At 39.7% G+C, this 21596-nt stretch overlaps 1 protein-coding gene across 11 annotated transcripts in view; it reads right to left on the bottom strand.

The window, feature by feature from the left end:
- PDE4D (phosphodiesterase 4D) overlaps positions 1–21596 on the bottom strand; it is a 1431601-nt gene that overhangs the window by 213133 nt on the left and 1196872 nt on the right. For all 11 annotated transcript variants that reach the window (XM_040452554.1, XM_040452564.1, XM_040452576.1 and 8 more), the window contains one exon: positions 3502–3693. In XM_040452554.1, coding sequence (XP_040308488.1) covers positions 3502–3693 — 192 coding nt within the window. The remainder of the gene's footprint in view (positions 1–3501; positions 3694–21596) is intronic.

Raw genomic sequence — 21596 nt, 5'->3', positions numbered from 1 at the left:
CTCCTCCCTCCCCCTTTAATTTATGGACTTTGAAGGAGATGCCTACATTTGTTGATACCTCGGCTTTCAATTCACTCCTCAACCCACTGGGCTTCTAATTCTGTTATCCTCACTCAGCTGTCAACACAAACCTAGCAATTACAGAAAGTAATTGGTTCTTCTCATTTCTTCTCATCCTCCGGAGAGTTGTTTCTGCTCTCTGTCCTTGTCCTTTCACTATAGTCTTGTTTCCCTTAGAGTTTTATCCTCACAATATAAGAGCCAAATTCATCTTCCACTATTTGCCATTACATTGTCTACTCTCCATCCTGTGTTCCTTATGTCAACATCACCACTCATTTACTTGTTCAGGATGAAAACTTCAGCATTCTTTTTGACTCTCTATCCACTGGCTGTCCCCCAACACACACACATGCATGCACGCACGCGTGCTATTTTGTAATCCTCCTGCCTCTGAACCAACTTCGTCATCCCACCCCCACTTTCTTGACTGAGCCTGCAACATACTTAACCTACTTTGTTTCTACGAATTTCAGCATGATCTACTTCCCTGTGGTCACTTCACCCCTATATAATCACTTAACAATAGAGTAATCAGAAGCAATAAAAAGAATGTAAGTGTGTTGAATCTCACCTAAAAACTATCAGGTCCCATAGACTGTATTCACATCTTCTTTCCCTCCAGCCACATTTCACTATTCACATCAACCAGATTGTTATTTTTTAATGGAGCCATGATTTTTCTATGTCTAACATTATGCAAATATTACCACCATTAGCCTGGCTTTCCCTAACTGTCAAAAGGTCCTTCCCTTCTCTCTGCTCCCACAATTTTGTGAATGCCTCAAGGATGATGCTGACCATATTTTATTTTACTGGTCTAAAATGTTAACCCTCCCACTATCTGCAGATTGGCAGCTTTGAATACACTATATTTGCTCAATAAGTATTTTTATGATGGGTGAATGAATAAACAAATGTCTTGAATTTCAAATATGAGAAAATGGGACACAAATATCATAGAAATAGGGTCATTGGGAAAAGGAAGTTGTTTTGGCATGTCTACATTTTACAATGAATTAATGACAGATATGTATTAATCATGAGGGTAACAGTTGAACAAGAAAGCATAAATTTCCAGAAGGCAATAGTGGTATAGACCTAGAGCTCACTTGTTAATAATGAACATGTACTAATTAAGGACTGTCAGGTACAGCTGAATAACAGAGTACACATTTCCAGAAAACATGTAAGTGCTAGAGATCTTGAGCTCAACTGAGATTGCAGGGCCAGAGATACTGAGAAGTCATCCGATGAAAGCTGATAGTTGAACCCATATACAAAAGGGTTTTCCAAAGCACAGACCACAGGTCAGGAGCTATACTTTGGGGAAGTATGTTGCAGTGTGATCCAAGATGTTGGTGAAGAAGACGTGTGTGAGCGGGAGGGAAGAGAGGACCCAAGAGTGATGAAGGCCAGGGGATGAGACACACCTTGTGTTTCCTCTAATAATTGGCATCTTCCTTCCACTCTGTGGGTGACTGACAAATATTACTTAAATAAATGGATTTTCTGAGGTCAATATGAATGGAAGATAGATTTCAGAATACTGAGGCAATATAACATGGTAAGGAAACGTAGATCTGTGGGATAGGGGCAGAAGGATAGGGAGACCTAGAACTTACTGAAAAAGTTTCATTGCCAAAAGGGCAGAGAAAAACAAAAGGAAACTGAATATTTCTGGAAAGATGGTGCAGACCTATGCATAAAGGTAGGTGGTGAAGTACCTTTACCTATAGCTCACAAGGACACACATTAGGGCTTACATGCTATCTTTTCCAGTAATTATTAGATCTGAGACCTGTCATTCCATAAGGTTATTAGTTAACTGGGGTCAAGAACCCTGTCTTACAGTTTTCTTGTATATCCTGCAGTGCTTCAAACAAAGACAGCTACTAAATAGGAGTTTAATAATTCAGTATTTGAATCAAAATAATTGCAGTTTAGGGGTGACTGAGTAGCTCAGTCAGTTAAGCATCCAACTCTTGATCTCGGCTCAGGTCATGATCTCACAGTTTGTGAGTTTGAGTCTCACATTAGGCTCTGTACTGACAGCATGAAGCCTGTTTAGGATTCTCTCTCTCTCTCTCTCTCTTTCTCACCCCTCTCTCTCTGCCCCTTCCCTGCTCATACACATATGTCTTCTCTCTCTCTGAAAATAAATAAACTTTAAAAAAATGATTGCAATTTAGTTGGAAGGAATGCAGTATTATCATCTAACAACTATTAATAAAATGGCAACCGGAACGATACTTGTGAAAAATGGGTAAAGCACAATTTCACTTCTAGGACCTCACTTAGACCTATAAAGCTACCTTGATAATCTGTAACCATGCCAGGAATATCACTGAACCCTCACAGACTCCATATCATCTAATTCCTGTACAAGGAATTGCAACCTGTATCGAGTTTTTGAGATAGTGTCATGAAAGATGGTGAGTGTTACTGGATAAATCTCCAGATGCAGAGGAAATCGACTCTATACAGAGGCAGAATTACAAATGACAGCACAAGTCCTATTTAGAAACCTCCAGAAATTAGAAAACTAATGAACACTACAGTAAACACAAAAATGGAATGTTCTGAGAAAATGAGCTAATGACGTATATGATCTGCAAATGTGCTTATCAGTTTTAACCATTTTCCAAGCTGTGCAGTGTCTTAAATGATATTCAGATCTGTCTGATGTTTTCAGCGCTTGCCTCTGGTGATTAATATTCCAAAAATGGTTTAATTTTAGGGGCTCCTGGGTGGCTCAGTCTGTTAAGCATCTGACTTCGGCTCAGATTATGATTTCACTGCTCTTGAGTTCGAGCCCTGCATTGGTCTCTATGCTGACAGCTCGCAGCCTGCAGTCTGGAGTCACCTGCAGATTCTGTCTCCATCTCTCTCCCCTACTCTCTCTCTCTCTCTCTCTCAAATATAAATAAACATTAATTTTTTAAATGGTTCAATTTTAGCAAAGCCCTCCCAAGATCTCTCCAATGATATGGCAGACCAGTGCAAACATCCGTATGGTACATCAACTGGGATATGTTAAAAGTGCTATTCATTCTAATATCTCAAGATTCTCAAACTGAGTTTAAAGCACTTTGAAATATTATGAATGTTCATGTGGCTAGGTAGCTAAAAGTCAGTTTCTACATGAATATAAGCTAATGTTTTAAGTATAGATGTTTCCATTTAAATTCTATTTCTCACTTTTCTCAGACAATGTACTCTCTGGGAAAATAAATGTTCCTTTTCAAGAGAGACAGGGTACTCAAGGTAAATCTACAATTTATTTCCAGCTTGTATAATTTTACTCACTGTTCTTTCTAACATAGAGAATGATGCAGTTGAACAAATGTCATTGGTTTTATTAGATCATCAACTGACCAAATAAATGTACTTGATTTCCTATAGAAGTTCCCTCTGCCCTTTGTTCATCATTATACTTACATATCACTGGCAATGGAGGAGTTCCGGGACATAGACTTTGGAGACAGGTCATAATCGCTGTCGGATCGATACAGAAAGGACTCCCGACGTTGACTGTGGACGAAGTTTGCTTGGAGAATTAGCCCAGATCCCGGGCTGGTCATGGGATCCAAGGGACTCCGTCCCGCAGATGTGCCATTGTCCACATCAAAACTGTGAAAGAAGGAGAGGAATAACACTGCCATGAACACTTGCATGTTGATATGGTGGTAAAGGGAGATTCTGGTTTAGGAAGTGACAGTGGGAACATTCACAGCTGATTCCAACTGTTAAAAATGATAACATTAAAAAACACAAAGGTAAAAAAAAAAATACACTGACTTCATATTATTGTCTTCTTTAAGTTTTGGGTACTTTTGTTAACTGACCAGATACAAGACACAGGTCTCTGTAAACTTAAGTTAAAAAGCCATTCTACTAAGAATAGTTCTACTAAGTTTCTTTTAGGAAAAGAAGAAATACACAGTAATTCTCTAACTACTTGGGTTCAATTCAACAAGTTCCCATTATATTGCCTAATACCACTGCTTCCCCAAGCCTGGGCTTTCTCTCCCTCCTGTCTATGCCCATCCAGTCACAAATTTCTGCTGTATCCACTTCCCTCCATCCCCAATGCCAACATATTAAGTTCAGGATTTCACCAACTCTCACCTACATTATTGTAACAGACTTTAAGTTAGTCTCTTGAATCCATTTTCCACTCTGTACCATGAGTGAGTCTTCTTAAAGTATAAATCTGACCATGATTTTTGTCAGTTCAAAACCTTTTAATAGCTCACTCTTGTCCTCAGGGTAAAGTCCAAATTTCTTGGCTAGAATGACAGAGTTTTAACTATCCACTTTCAGTCAACCATTTGATTGAATCAATGCAATCAACCATTTTTCTCAATCTCAACATGCAACCCTCTTCCATCAGGCACTTGATGTTCCACTCACTTAACCATCACATCCTTGTCTCAGGCCATCACTACCTAATCTCCTGCTCCCCTGACTACTCTACTCAACCTTCCAGTCCCCTGCCTCCTTGTTACTATTCATCGAGGACTTAACATTTACCTTAAAGGCTGCCCTGATGCCCCACACCCTTATGACATGCCTTCCTCTGTACTCCCAAGGCATCTTTCCACTCCCTATTGGTAGCATTTACAATGAACTGAAAATGCTTACCAATTGGTCTCCATTCCTAGACTGTGAGCTCCCTGAGAATGGAAACTCTGAGTGTTCCTAGCACTTCACATGGCACTTCAGAAACCTTTTCTAAGTGGTTTGAATGGATGATTGAATAAATGGAAGGCACTGTGCTTGGCAACACAGATTTCAGATTTGGGAAAAGACAGAGCCACAAATTTACAGTTCTTGACCTCACAGTCCTTACAATATACATAAAATTTCCACAAAGAGCTCTTCTAGTCAAATACTAAGCAGTATTAAAGTCAAGTCTTAGGTGTTCTTATGAGAAGAGGGTAATAGTTCAGATAACCCAGTAAATATGTAGCGTAAAAAATTGTTGAATGAATAAACAAATGAATCAAGTTTAGCTACTATCAATCTTTTTCCCATTACAAATTTCACCCCAACTATTAACTACCTAATTTAAAAACATTTAAAAAAAACATTCTTTTACTTTCTCCATTGGAGTTATTAATAAATAGTGTTATCACCCAAAAATTAGAGGCCAAAGTGGAAGATCAGCAAGGGTCTTGATGTTTCATGAATCATCTATGTATCGATAACTAAATAAGAATCATTGGACTCAAAATCAATCTAACTAGTAAAAAAAGAAAAGAAAAGAAAAAACTCATAATCTAGCATGGGCATTCATAAACAAGTTTTCCAATCTGAATTTTTTAAGAATTGAATCACTGTATGGGCCACTCAGTCATTTGAGTGTTTGGCTTCTGCTCAGGTAATGATCTTGCAGTTCATTAGTTCGAGCCCTGCATCGGGTTCTCTGCTATCAGCACAGAGCCTTCTCAGATCCTCTGTTCCCCGCTGTCTCTGCACCTCCCCACTTGCACTCTCTCTCCTCTCAAAACTAAATAAACATTAAAAAAAAGAATGGCATCACTCTATAGATGTATTTATTTGGTCATAAAAGACAATGAGAGGTTGAGTTGAAAAGACTCATTTAATAGACAAAGATAGCAGCTTCTAGAAAAGTTAATGGCCAAAGTTACCGAGCTAACTAGATTTAATCATCCACTGTTCCTGAAGCTCTTCCAGCTCTAATGAATAATTATGTAAACCATAAATGTATATTGGCAACTGTGACATGCAAACAGGGGACATCTGTTTCACCTGAACAATGCCTTCATGCATGTGGGACTTTGGGCAATCCTGAGGAAGGCCAGAAGGAGAAGGGATCTACAGTTATGAGAGACTTATTCAGGATCTCTGGCAAGCTCTTCTTGGCTATGCTTAAATAAATAAGTGATTATTAAGCACCTATTATAAGCACACTGAGATACAAAAATAAAGGTGATGAGACGAATTCAAGTTGGGTTGAATCCAGACTTCTGAGAAGTTTTCATACAATAGTAGTATTTAAAGAGGGCTTTTGAAGGCATTCAGTATTCAGCTGAGAGACACTAAAGTCCTTTGAAAGGGGGAGATTTCTGCTCTGGGGACACTGTTATGGCAGCTCTTCAGCATGGGAAGGACCTAATGTGAACACATAAGAAAACATGTTGATTTCTTTTCAGTATCAAGATGATCATACTGTTTTAAAAAGTAAAATATATTTCCCTGCTATGGATAAACAGAAATATAAGAGATATAGGAATGTGATTTTTGGTTTGGTTTTTCTCAGTTCAACTGAGTAATACCAATATAATTCCCCAAATCTGTAAACTTCTGAATTTATTATTATTATAATTTTTCCAATTAAGTTAAGCAACTTAAATAAATTTTTCACTCTAAGTTTAGGGAAAAACAGTGCTAAGTATATAGAAATATTTGATAGTCTTTGTAATAATGTTATTTATTAAAACCAAGAATTTATTCATAGTTCATAAAATGCTTGATAATGGGATATTTTAGTTTTGTTATTTTTCTTTGTCAGTTGTAATATAACAATTTGTCCACTAGATGGAGATCATTGCCTGAAAGAACATTGACTGTAAATAAAGGCCCAAATTATTTTTTAAACTCAGGAAAACAATCCCTTAACTATTACCTAAAAATCAAACCTCACAATCTATAGGAAGTGACTACTAAAAATCGATAAAATTATATTAACTAGTAAATATTAGTATAGCTTTACAGATTAGGAATGATCTAAGAAACGATCACTGATATTTTATTATTTACTCTTAAAACCAAAAAAAAAAAAAAACAAAAAACAAAAACAAAAAAACAAACTGAGAAGCTCTTTTGTTAAAAAATTAAAATTAAGGAGCTTCCTTAAGAGAAGTGATGTTTGGGACAAATCAAGGCAATAGTGCTTCACCCAATGAGTAGTAAATTAACTGAGAGTTAATTTAGTCTGAAAATATACATGGGCTCAAACAAGCTACTTATTTTTGAAGCATAACTTTATAAACAGTGCCTAACCATGGTATTATTAATAAAACAAGAAGGTGATAAGGGTTAAGCCTATCTTTAGACACTGGAACCAAAGAGATCAGCTGTGAACTTCCTAAGCACATTCTTTGGCAAACACTTTCATATAATGAATCCTCTTTTGACTCACTGCCAAAAAAATGGAGTCCAAGCAAAAAAGATTAGCAGAAGCTTGGGAAAGTAAGTGAAGAATTGGGGAGGGTAATGATGATGGTGATACTAGTAATCCTAATGATGATAACGACAATAAAATTTTGGAACACTTTCCATGAGACAGACGTTGTGCTCTGTACCCTATATACATTATCTCATTGAATCCCCACAATAACCCTTTGAAGTAGGCTCTCTATTTTCCACTTGACCAATAAGTAATCTGAGTTACTGAGATTAAGTACTGTGTTCAACACCATACAGTTTGTACAGGGTTTTATTTTTTGTTTTTTTAAGATTTACTTATTTAGAGAGACAGAGAATAAGCAGGGGAGGAACAGAGAGAGGGGGACAGAGGATCTGAAGAGGGCTCTGTACTGACAGCACAGAGCCTGATGTGGGGCTCAAACCCACAAACCGTGAGATCCTGACCTGAGTCGAGGTCAGACGCTTTAACCGACTGAGCCACCCAGGCGCCCCTGGAAGTGGGTTTTAAACTTAAGCTGTCTGATTCCAGAGCCCAGGAGAACGGTCCCTGTGTGCATGTCTCTACTGCAAAGCCTCCTATTATCCATTACAAAAGTACAAGAATTTCTCTGGGCTTTCTCACATGGATGGAACTTCAAATGCTAACTCTTTGAAAGTATCATTTATACAGAAGTATCTTTAACTTACAGATCTGGCATGTCAAGGCTAATTCCGAGACTCTGCCTTTATAAGTCTCCAAATTTTGGAATTTGCCACATTTCCTATTTTTCCAATTTTGAATACAACAGTAAGGCGTTAAAGAGTCTATGCTGTAGCCCATTTGGTGATCTCTTTATAAGTTTGAGAGTTCATTTGGAATAAGGAGAGTCAGTGGGTCTGCAGAGGGTCTTAGCAAATGGAACTAAGTGAGGCACACTGTTATTCCACATGTTAGCTGTCCTTCATGCAGTTCAAGGATGCATACATCCCCTAAGGGAGTTGGCTTTTACCCAGAAGGCATCTGTGGAGAAGCACCGATGTGGTTGTGGAGGGCCCCCTGTGGGGGGGGTGGTAATGATCAGAGCCTGTTGCACTCAGAACTGTTAAAGGCCACGTGTACTAGCACTACTCAGGACCATTCACTTCACAGGCCCATCCCTATCTAAGGAATACACTCCACACAAAAACCAAACAGATGACAAACTGAGCACCCGGCCAAACTCCTCGCCATCTCTCCACATTGCACCATGTCAGTGGAATTACTGGCTACTTGTCCTGACCCACCTTCCCTGCAGCTTCCTCCGCTATTCCTATGATTTGTGTCTACTGACCCTGTAATTATTTGTCTGCTTGGAGTCATTTCCCGTTCTTTGGCCTCATGCTAGACCCCGCTTCTGGTTTAAACATTTTGCATCTCTTCTTGACCATTATGTGGGCTCTCCCGTGAGCCACGGTCCTGCTATTGTCCTGGGTAAACAGCTCATCTCAGGTAGGGACCTTTCATCCCCAGTGTGGAGCCCAAAGAAGGTGCGACACGTGAGGACTCCAGGGGAGCAGCTGCTGGATGCCCCTATCAACAGATGTCCCATTATCAAAGCATCTGTGAAGAGCTCCCAAGGGAAGACTCTGGAGAGAACATAGCAGCTGCTGAAAGCTGTAGGCTGGTGGGAACCCTGGACGCCTCCACTGATGCCAGGACATCTGAGAGCTGCCTGTGTCACTGTGTATTAAGAACACTGGCCTGTTGACAGTAAAGATCTTATCGCTCCCTGTCCTGGAGTAGGGAAGACACCAAAAATGTTCCTGTTAAAACGTTACACTTGGGAGATAGAAAAAGTGGGTTAAATTTCAAATCTTGGACCTCCCGCTTTCTAGTCCTATGTTCTCGGGTAAGTTACTGTACCTCTTTAAGCCTCCATTTCTGATAAGGATAATTGCAGTGCCTAGCTCCAGGGCCACTAAAGGGATTAGAAGAGAAAATGTTTGGAAAGCACGTAGCACCCTGCCAGGCAGCTAGTACATTCCCAGTATTTAGCGGCTATTGTCATCTTTATTGTTATTGCCCTTTAGCTTTGAGGGGGCCTCTCCATCTAGGTCATTCTCTGTACCTGCATACACTGCTTTGGGAAGAACCTAAAGGAAAAGAAGAGAGAATGGAGTGTTGGCCATCCAAGCCAATCGAATCAACCCTGGTGAGCAGTGAGGTGAGAGACGCTGGAGCCAGATTGCTCTTAGAATTTTAGCGGCTTTTATGTCTCCACCCAACTCCATAATTCCAGTGTGATAACCTCTGGGGAGAGGGTGGAGAGCTGATTTTTCTTGAGATATTCCTCACTGAGGAGAAAGAACCATTTCCTGCTAGGAACTGTGGAGGGCACGGAGGTCCCAACAACCTGGGTGGGGATCTAGCTGAATATGATGAGAATATAATGAGCAGAAACAGTTCCTCAGACTTGAGGTCTCCAGCCACTGGGTGTACCTCGGGGACCTCAAATCACAAGTGCATGGCTGTTTTTTTCTTATACCTGACCCTCCCGTGTACACAGTAGTCCATGCTGTTGGCTATCCAATGGAAGCCATTTTGGTGCTTTGCCATTCAGAGGGGAGGTGCTTGGTTCACCCACAGGCTTAATATAAGTGTAATCAGAGTTGGATAATTCGTTTAAAATATTTTTTCTCTTTATAACAAATATTTTACCCACTGTTATTAAATACCACGAGGCTATGAAACCTGTTTCTAATTAATGCCAGTAGTATTTCCCATTCAAGATTTCTCTGCAAGTCAAACAGCTTCCCTGGAGTAAAGACAACAGTGCTTCTGAAAAGTCCCCATTTTAATATTTCTTTAGTTCAGATTACCTATAGAAACGAGACTATGGAATAAAGCATTTTACAGGGATATGCACGAATGGCATTCTCTTCCAATCAATCAAAAACTGCGTATCAAATTTAAAGAGGACACCCTGAGGGGCGCCTCGGTGGCGCAGTCGGTTAAGCGTCCGACTTCAGCCAGGTCACAATCTCACGGTCCGTGAGTTCGAGCCCTGCGTCGGGCTCTGGGCTGATGGCTCAGAGCCTGGAGCCTGTTTCCGATTCTGTGTCTCCCTCTCTCTCTGCCCCTCCCCCGTTCATGCTCTGTCTCTCTCTGTCCCAAAAATAAATTAAAACTTTGAAAAAAAATTTAAAAAAAATAAAATAAAATAAAGAGGACACCCTGAGAGGACAGGGTATTTGCCAGTCTGGCAGATTATACAGTCAAATGATGGTGGTCATTTTTGGCATGCATCATACTTGTGTTTGCATGGAGGATCAGCATTTAAGAACAGGAACATTTTACCCTTTGTTTTCACAGATAATTCTTTATAAACAAAAGCCCGGCACGAAGGCAAAAGGTGTATGCTTGTTTATGAAGGAAAATATCAATTCATCTCCAGAAACACACGTCACTTGTGTGTGACCTGTCAACGGCACTCTCAAGTGACACAGGACAACAAGAAGATTCTGGGTGAAAATGACAGTGCACGTCCAATGTGTGGACTGGATGCCAGAAAGGGCAAGCTGGATGGGAGGGAGCAGGTTTGTGCCAAATGAGATGCCCAAAGGCACGTTTTTCAGGAAAACGTATGTTAGCTCTAAAAATTTAAAAGTGCAAACCAAGAATTGTTTTACTTGAGGTTTCTAATTTTTCAACGGTCATGGTAAAGGAGTCTCTTCTTTTTTTTTTATTTTTTTTAAAAATTTTTTTAACGTTTATTTTATTTTTGAGACAGAGAGAGACAGAGCATGAATGGGGGAGGGGCAGAGAGAGGGAGACACAGAGTCTGAAACAGGCTCCAGGCTCCGAGCTGTCAGCACAGAGCCCGACGCAGGGCTCGAACTCACAGACCGAGAGATCTTGACCTGAGCCGAAGTCGGCCGCCCAACCGACTGAGCCATCCAGGTGCCCCAAGGAGTCTCTTCTTAAATGAAATTCTGCTTGGCAAACCATCCAGAGTGGGTCCCAACATGAGCACGCCGTCGTGAGTCAGCGGCCAACCATGCAGCCGCTGACTGAGGCCCGTGTTTGCAGCATAACAAACAGTCCAAGTCATATATGTGTATTTAACCCGAATATATGCTGAAAACGGGATGTGTCTGTTTTCACAGTTGTCGATGGCCCTTAATTTATGTAAACCAGTCATTCAGGCCTCTCTGTGAGAATAAAACAAGCAAGCAAGCTAGCCTTTCCCGTGTAACCTGTTCTCATTTGTGGGTCTCAAACTAAGAGAACGGAAGGGATGGAGAGAGCAGCAAAGACCTGGGCATCTGAGGCAATCCCACAACCACTCGGTTTTACCTTCCTTGTGCTGCATTTAAAGGCCTACTACTGCCAACCTGCTGTTCTCTGAGACAACTTCTAAGCTGTTACAGTCCCAAAATGCAGTTTTCCTCAAAAACACGACTCAAGAAAGCTAAACTCCAAGAGGGACAGTGTCCTGTTAGCAAGGCGGAGGTGAGGGTGTTTCTGTATTTATTTTTCTGTGATACGGAGGGTGTTTCTGTATTTATTTATCTTTCTGTGATAAGCCCATAGTGGAACACTGATATTTAATGGTGTGCCCCCTACGTCTCCCACACACGCGTTTCTTCTTTCTCTTGCAGACAGAGAAATACTGCAAACATATAATCAGATCTCTGCTACCATGGCTCACCATCCTCCAATGGCTTCCTATTTTATTAACAGTGACTATCTTCACAGGGGCTTATGGCCTTCCAACAGTGATCTAGGCCCCAGAGGCCTATCTAATCTTCTCCTGTACCTCTTTTCCTCTTACTCACTCTGCCTCATTCTCTGAGACCCCAGCAGTTCTCTGAACACATGGGGGCACTCCCTCCTTGAGGCCTTTGCTCGTGGAGTTCCCTCTACCTCCAATATTCTTTTTTTTTTTTTTAATTTTTTTTTTTCAACGTTTATTTTATTTTTGGGACAGAGAGAGACAGAGCATGAATGGGGGAGGGGCAGAGAGAGAGGGAGACACAGAATCGGAAACAGGCTCCAGGCTCCGAGCCATCAGCCCAGAGCCTGACGCGGGGCTCGAACTCACGGACCGCGAGATCGTGACCTGGCTGAAGTCGGACGCCTAACCGACTGCGCCACCCAGGCGCCCTCTACCTCCAGTATTCTTTACGGAGACATCAGCTCAATGGCACCTTCATGAAGAGATATTCCCAGGCTACTCTACTTAAAATTGTCACCCTCACCTCCTAGCCTTTTCTAGCCTCCTAGTGGGAGGAACCATTGTACACATTGGTGGGAATGTAAATAGGTGTGGCCACTATAGAAAACAGTTTGGAGACTCCTGAAGAAATTAAAAATTGAACTACCCTATGTGACCCAGCATTCCCACTTCTGGGTATATTCCCAAAGGAAATGAAATTGCTATCTGGAAGAGATATGTGCATCCCCATGTTCATTGCAGCATTATTTACAATAGCTGAGTCATGTAAACAACTGAAGTGTCTTCTCAACCGATGACTGGATAAAAACAATGGAACAGTATTCAGCTATATAAAAAAGAAGGAAATCCTGCCCTGTACAACAATATGGATGAAATTTGAGGGCATTATGCTAAGGTGAAATACATCAGAAAGAAAAAGTCAAATACTGTATGATTTCATATGTGGACTCTAAAAAAAAGAAAAAAAACCTCACAGATACAGAAAACAGATTGGTGGTTGCTAGGGGCAGAGGGACGGTAGAGGAAATAACAAAGGAGGTCAAAGGCTACAGACTTCTAGTTCTGAGAAAGTTCACAAATGCAAAGTACAACATAGTGATTACAGTCATGGCAGAGTAACTGTATTAAATATTTGAAGACTGCTAAGTGTAAATTTCTAAAGCTCTTGCCACACACACACACACACATCCACAGGTTGTCACTATGTGTGCTAATGAAAGTGTTCACTAACCTCATGTTGGTAACATTTTACATATAAGAAGTGATTAATATATATAAAATCACTACACTGTACACCTTAAGCGTATACAATTTTTTATGTGAATTATATCTCAGTTATGCTGGAAAAAAATTCACTTGCCAGAAAAAAGTTAAATAATACACTATCCTAATCTCCTGGCTTTTCCTAGCTTCCTTTTCTTTCTTTTTTTTTTTTTTTTTTCTCCACAGCATTTAACAGCTGCTGATAAGCTTTATTTACTTATTTTGTTAATTTTACTCTCCTCATTAGAATGTAACCTCTCAAAGTGCAAAGAATTTTTATCTATTTTGGTCATTAGTATATCCCCAGCACCTGAAATAATGGCTGGCACATAGTAGTTGCTCAATAAACATCTGTATTGTGAATGCATTAATATCTTTAGATGCAGCACTACTTACTATACCCTCATTATTTGCCATGGTTACCTGTGTGGCTCTATTTCAAATGGACTTTATTATTGTATTTCATTTTGGCCAGGAATCAGTCACTTTTTTTAAAGAAAGAACCCTATCAACTAATGAGATTGATTAGTTCACTTGAAGAAATTATCTGGAAAGGCATTTAAAAGCCTGGGGTTTTAAAAGGCATTTTCATATGCATTATTTTGAATATCTTTCTGTCTGACTCCCAATCAGTCATAGAAGCAGGGTCAGGATCCAGGTTTTGTGGCACATGAAGGTTACACAATTTTGAGAGTCTGTTCTGGAAAAATTAATACAAAAACAAAATCTTACTTTCGCAAATTTTATAGAACCTATTACTAGGTGATGCTGCTAGCACCCCTCCCTTCTAGAACTTAGAAAGGGCCCAGGCCAGTGAGGGGCTCTGAGTTTGATGTGCATTAATTTCCCAGTTGATGTGCATGTGAGGCAATGACAGAGTAGGAAAAAGAAAGGAAAAACAATAAAATGACTGAAATTGAAAATGTAATACTGTATTTTTTCATAACAGGTGAATTATTCTAGAGGTTATTTTTCCTTCATCCTTTTTTTTTCTTTTTCCTTAAATTTTTTTTTTTTTTTACATTTATTTATTTTTGAAAGACAGAGAGAGAGCACAAGTAGGGGAGGGGCAGAGAGAGAAGGAGACATCGAATCCAAAGCAGGTTCCAGGCTCTGGGCTGTCAGCACAGAGCCCGACGTGGGGCTCGAAGTCACAAGCCATGAGATCGTGACCTGAGCCAAAGTGGGACGTTTAATCAACTGAGCCACCCAGGATCCCCTCTTCATTCTTTTTTTCTATTTATGTATTTATTGTTCAAATTTTCAAACCTTACTCATATTTTTCAGGGCTTTTCTTGCTATTTGCACATTTATTCTTCCAAATTAGTGATTATCAGCTGTCCTGGGGGAGTGGGGAGTGATTCCACCAGGTAGGGCATTAGAATCACTTTGAAGGTCTGAAAAGGGATGTTCTTTAAACCTTACCTGTCTCACAGAGATGATGATTATCTTTTTGAGAGGCGGGCTTTTCAAATGGTGTTCTTAGTCTCATTCCTAGCTACTCGTGTATTTAGACTCATCAAAAATGATTTCCAAATGGTTTAATTGAATGAGTAAGGATTATTAAATTATGAATTCCTTGTGAAAATACTTACCATTTAAAATGTTATATATGAATTAGATTAAGTCTAAGCAAGACTATAACTGAAAACAGAAACTGGAAAAGTTCTCCTAGAATTGCTTTTAAAAAATGTAACCTTGGGGCACCTGGGTGGCTGGGTTGGTTAAGTGTTGATTCTTGATTTCAGATCAGGTCATGATCTCAAGGTTCCTGGGATCAAGCCCCACATCAGGTTCTGTGCTGCCAGCTGCTTGGAATTCTCTCTCTCCCTGTCTCTTTGCTCCTCTCCCACTCATACTCACTCTCTCTCTCTCTCTCTCTCTCTCTCTCTCTCTCAAAATAAATAAACATTTAAAAAATATATAACCTAAATCTGAACTTTTTCCACTAATGGATATGGAACCTCAAACACCATGTTTTTCTCTGAGTCTGGGCTCTCCCTCATACAGGTCAGGAAACAATTTACCAGCCATACTATTAAATCTATTTTGGAGAAGTGATATTACTCCATTTCCAACCTCAATGATCCAAACAGATGGGTTTTTCCAGTTTAATGGGAGTAGAAGAGAACAGAGACGGGCTTCAGGGAGCTGTGGGGCCTGAATTAATTTCTTCAATGCTACCAGGGTAGAGCAATTATAAGAATATCATCCTATGATGGTCATAAACAAGCACTCTCTTCTGCAATTCTTTAAAAATGGATCACGGAGAATAAAATACTGACACCAAACAGCACACATATCATTGTGCTATGGGCACAGTGAAATTAGATTTCTTTTGTGAATTCTTATATTGGGTGAATTGTACGTGCTTACAAACGATCCTTCAAAGATTTTAAGACATTGGGATGGACAGCCCACAAGCTGTGAGATCCACTTCCACAATGATTTTAAAGAGTAAAGATATATTTTATATTTCTTTGAAATGGTTTGGTATGGGATCTGGACTAAAGACAAAACAGCCCTGGAAAAGCACAGAATTCAATAATCATGACCGTGAATGTGGCGAATTCTGCTCGCTGTCTGCCAAATCCATTCTCCGCTTGTTCCCGGGCATGCAAGAGGTCCTCGTTTCCACGCTTCTCTTGCAATTAGATTTGGCCACGTAACCGAAATATCGTATGCCACTTTCAGGACTGGCTCAAGACTCCTTCCACATGCTCATCTACTTGCTCTTTCTCCTGCCAGCTGGATGCCTAGAGTGCTGAAGCCAAGGAGGATGGTGGAAAAACAAGATGGGAAGAGCCTGGCACCTGAATGAGAGCAAGAAATGCTGCCCTGTCCCCTCAACACCACCCTACATAGTCAGTTGATGAAAACAGAATTATTTTTTTTATGACACTTGTTTTGGGGCATTTATTTGTTAGCACAGTAACATCTAATGCACAACACTACGCCAAACTGAACTGGTAGTGCTGAAAGGAAAACTGTCAAACATTGCACATTCGATCTACCTTTAGCCTAAAAAAAAAAAACCAAAAAAAACAACAAAAAAAACCAAAACCCAAAAAACAAAAATGTTCCCCACAGAAGTCCAAGTGAAACTCAGGATCTCTTTAAATCTACCATCTTTTCCCGCTCTGTTTAGTTCCCCACCCCCTTGATCTTCTTTGGTTACACATATTTTCATGTAAACATTTCTTTTTTTTTTTTTTTAATGTTTATTTATTTTTGAGACAGAGAGAGACAGAGCATGAACGGGGAAGGGGCAGAGAGAGAGGGAGACACAGAATCTGAAACAGGCTCCAGGCTCTGAGCCATCAGCCCAGAGCCCGATGCGGGGCTCAAACTCACGGACCGTGAGATCATGACCTGAACCGAAGTCGGCTTCTTAACCGACTGAGCCACACAGGCGCCCCCATGAAGACATTTCTTATCATCCAAGTGCTTCAGTGTTAGATAATACATTTATAATCTTTGCACAGAGTTGTAATTGTTCTGTAAAGAGCAGAAGCCAGTCCATTTCTGTTCTGCATCGATGCCAATGAGAAAAACTGGAGAGAATCAGTTCAAGCATGGAGTTGACCCATGAATGTGTCTCTGAGTCACAAAGGAGATTGAGGAAGAAAGGAGTCTGCTTCCTTCAGGATTTGGAGCCATGCTTCACTTGAGTCAATGAGATCTCTGGAGTACCAGAGCCAGCTAGACTAGCATTATTTAGAATGGGATTCTGGACTGAAATGCCATTCTGAATGCATACATTTCTAGGAGTGTGGGCCAAAGTCCATGGAAAAAAAATTCTAGGACTCTTTCATAGCTTACTCAAATCTAGAATAGAACTACTCTACTGTTATCTAGCTCATTTGCAATGGAATAAGGGATGAGCTGGTTCTTCAGGCTGGGAATGTTGTAGTTTAAATTAGTGCATAAGGCCCTTCCTGTTTGAAAGCATAGACTAAATAGCAAATCCAATGGACTTCTCTAGAGGCAGGAAAGGAAATTATCTGAGGCATTCTCTTGGTCATATAGCTTCTGAAATAATGGCTTGGGGTCCAGTTTTTGCTTCCCTTCACTAAGCTTCAATGTATTTCTGGCATGAGAAAGCAGTCTGTGCTCATCTTAGAGATAAAACTGAAGTGACCACTACATTCTGAAGGTGACAGAATAGGTCACAGAAATGAGTCTATCCATTCTGCAAATATTCATCAACCATCTACTATTGCCAGACACCTCTCAGAAGGAATGAAGTTCACTGAGAAGACACAGGATTAGTAGTTGCAGTGAGTTTCTGCTTCTAGATTAAAATGGGACATTTTTTCCCCCTCACAACAACCAAATACATGGTGAGACTGTTCACAAATTCTAATGACTTGCCAAGTCCATAGCTAAGAAAACTACATGTCTGTTTTCTAAATATGTTTGACCTCTAGTCTATTCATCTCAAGTTGCAAAGCAATGTCATTGCTGACCTCCTCTGCTTTGACATTAACTGTTTTTGAAAAAAGTTAAGTTTTCCTTTTTTAGCCATTAAAATTCCTTTCATTTTTATACAATGATAGATCTCAAATATTTGGATATAATTGTCCATTCCTGCCAACTTGTCTATTTTCTGGATGGACTCTGATATTCATCTGTATATATTTTGTCTCTCTTTTTTCTTCTTTGTCAAATTTATTCTGTAGAGTCCTGGCTCCGTTTTTTGGATTATTTCCCATTTATACTCATTTTGAAAAATTACCTACGCTTCTATACTGGAATTAAAATAAAAAACTTAATAAAATACCAACTTAATGCCTTATTGGGGTGAAATGAGTGAAAAGAGTCAAGAGGTTCAAACTTCCAGTTATAAAATAAATAAGTCATGGAAATGTGATGACTATGATCAATGACATTGTAGAACATATCTGAAAGTTTCCAACAGAATAAATCTTAAAAGTTCTCATCACATGAATTTGTTTTTTGTAATTTTGTGTGGTGATAGACGATTATGACTTATTATGATCACTGAGCAATATATGTAAATATTGAGTCATTACGTTGTACACCTGAAACTAACAATGTTATGTCAATTACACTGCTATTAAAAAGAATATATATATATATGCATATATATATGTATATATATGTATATATATATATCCTTCGGTTTTATTTATTATTATTATTTTATTTAGAGAGAGAAAGAGCACAATAAGGGGAGAGGGGCACAGAGAGACAGACTCTTAAGCAGACTCCACACTCAGTGTGAAGAATGATGTGGGGCTTTATCCCATGCCCCTGGGATCATGACCTGACTTGAAAATCAAGAATCAGACACTCAACCAACTGAGCCACCCAGACGCCCGAAGACTTAAACTTTTTTAATGAGGAGTCCAAAATGGTACATTGAGCTCTAAGGACAATGTAAACAAGGCCATGTGTAATGGGACAAACTTTCAATCCAGCAAAGATTTAACTGGCTATAGATGGTCATAGCAGAAATTTTAGATATAGGATTTCCCAATAGGAACTGTAAATATTTTGATTCCTGCCCTGTAAAATATTTAGTACTACATTGTACCACCATAGTGTAATATGTGAATAGACACTGAATCTGCAGACTGCCTATAATAAGTACCACTGGTAGATAATTTAATTTGAAATTTACTTTTGCAGGAAATAAATTTTACAAAATAAATTCTATTTTTTTTTACATGTATTAAGCTGGTAAGAGGTCTAAAAAAGAACAGATATCAGTTTTTTAAACTTAGGTTGGAAGAAAAACCCAAACATGATTTTATATTTTGCTGACTTTCAAAATTTAATTTTGATCAAATATTGACAACAGGTCTGGAGACACCTATACCTGATGAAATCTAAATCAGAGTATATTATAAGCATTTATTCAGTGTAGGTATCCTTCTTGCTTTTTTTCTATCTTTAGAACTTAAAAAAATTAAAACTTAAAATGTGAGTTTTTTACCCTTCTTAATGTTTTCCTATAAAATTTAGAACTAGAAATTAAACTTGACAAGAGGGGAGAAAAAAAATCCAAACTATGTCTGTCTAATGCTTATTGTTCTCTTGGCTTCTCCATACACAGCTGTCCTTTGATGGGGTTCAGAGCAGACTGCCCCAGAATGTGCCATTTTGGCATGTGGATTATTTGAGCTGAAGGCAGTTAAGGCCTAACAGACTCAAGAAGAGCTTTTAATCTCTCCCCTAAATGCCTAAAAAAATGTAGACAGGGAGCCTGTACCAAGAAGAGAGCTATTACCAGAGATAGTTTTCTACACCAGAAAGACATGTGCATGGCAGGGCAAACATTTGTTTACCAAACGTTTGCTCTTCCCATCTTCCTGTTGATTGTTTGCCCTCTCTTGGGGGCACCAAACCCCTTATATCCTTCTGAGGCCAGGATGGCATATACGCCTCAATTGCCTTTGACCTTCCCATGTGAGGCTCCTTTATGGACAAAATTAAATGTGTTTTACTCCTATTAATCTGCCTTATGTCAATTTAATCATTAGACCAGCCAAAGAAAGAACCTAGAAGGGAAGAAGTGAAAAGTTTTCCTCCCAAATGCCTTTCAACATGGAGCGTAATTACGAGTTTGAACAGCATGTTTGCCACTAATGTAGTTGGTCCAAAGGCAGCAGGGAAATAATCTCTTGGGGTAGTGTGGGTGCTTTAGCCATTGTCTTGTCCATGAGCTCCAGCTGTGTCTCCAATTATGAGCCAGACTAAGATGACCTGTCCTGGGGAAACAAAGGAATTCCTCCTGAAGGCCTTTCCCTCCTGTGCTTCTGGCATGGTCCCAGCGTTTCTAAAGCCCTTTCATAGCCACTGTTCAATGGAATTCACACAGTGACCCTGGGCAATAGACGGGAGGGGGGACTGGGGGGGGGGGGGAGTGGATTCTGTCCTCATTTGCGAAGAGGAAATTCAGGAAGGAGGGCAATGTTTTGCCCAGTGTCTCACTGATTTAAGTGGCTGTATTATGACTCAAACCAAAATCTTCTGATGTTTTACTAAAGATTTAAATGGAAGATTGAACAATTGGATTAATTTTAATTTCATAAAGCCTGAAACAAAGACAAATTCTTATTTTAATGTCCCCTATTAGAACTCACTTTGAGATATTATCTAGCTGCCTTGAGCACAATGTTCAAAACCTTTGAGTAGAATGTGACACTTTGCTGAAATGAATGGATGTGTTTGCATGTCTCTAAATAATAGTATGACAAAATGTTAAGAGGGATTATAGTAAGGGTCCTCTACTTTGGCTACCTTGTCAATCATCTTAACCACACTGCGATGACTTACTCATTTGATAAATGTTTAATACTATTTGGGGGAGGGTATCTAAACAACAATGTGGTTAAACTTATTTAAATACATTACAGACCAGCTTTGCAAAACAAAGACGGTCCTATTTCTTCCTCTAAGGAATTTTTGAGAAAAAAGGAATGTATTTCTTTATAACAGAAAGACAAGAACGGACCCTAGGCTAAAGTACTGGTCTGGGAATTGGGAGCTCCCAGTTTGAGTTATGGCTCCCCTATTAACTACGTGTGACTTTGTCACAACTTGACGACTCCTGACTTTTCTGGGATTCAGTAATTTTAAATAAAATAAAGAGACTGACCACCAATCATTCTTGATTACGGATTTGCACTCCACTCAAGAAAGATTTTTTAAAAGTAAAGATTCTTAGGTCTCCTTTTGCATACTCATGAGTTTGTAGATCTGGGGTTGGACCCAGGACTCTGTATTTTTAGCAAGCTGTCCAAGAGATTCGATGTGTTGTCAACTTAGGAACACAAGATTTGTCTGCAAGACCCCTTCCAGCTTTAGCATTCCTGTTTCCAACTGCACAGCACTGAACTCCGATTCCTTTACTCAGTGCTCACTTGGGAGGCTTAAGTATTCAGATCCAAAGTTGTTCTCAGCCAAATTATCACACCAGTTGCCCAGGTGGTGTCCTGCTCACATGTGCTGTTGGTCTACACTCTTCTCTACACTGAAGTTAGGATTTCGTATGTACACTGGCCCCAGTTCTCCGTGGTTTTGCTTTCTGTAGTTTCAGTTACCTGTGGTCGACCACAGGCTCAAAGCAGATTGTCCCCTTTTGTGAGATTATCCAGAGTTCAATAGTAGCCTAATGTTATGTCACAATGCCTACGCCATTCACCTCACTTCATCTTGTCACACAGTTACCATCTCCTATCACCACAAAAGAAGAAGGGTGAGTACAGCACAATAAGATATTTTGAGACGTGCCTGGGTGACTCAGTTGGCTAAGTGTCTGACTTTTGATATTGGCTCAGGTCATGATCTCACAGTTCATGGGATTGAGCCCTGTGTCGGGCTCTGCGCTGACAGTATGGAGCCTGCATGGGATTCTGTCTCTCTCCC

This window comes from Herpailurus yagouaroundi, unplaced genomic scaffold, assembly GCF_014898765.1.
Source record: "Herpailurus yagouaroundi ecotype Mexico unplaced genomic scaffold, PumYag 29, whole genome shotgun sequence".
NCBI classification, from domain to species: domain Eukaryota; kingdom Metazoa; phylum Chordata; class Mammalia; order Carnivora; family Felidae; genus Herpailurus; species Herpailurus yagouaroundi.
This window is presented reverse-complemented; position numbering and strand designations above follow the sequence as displayed.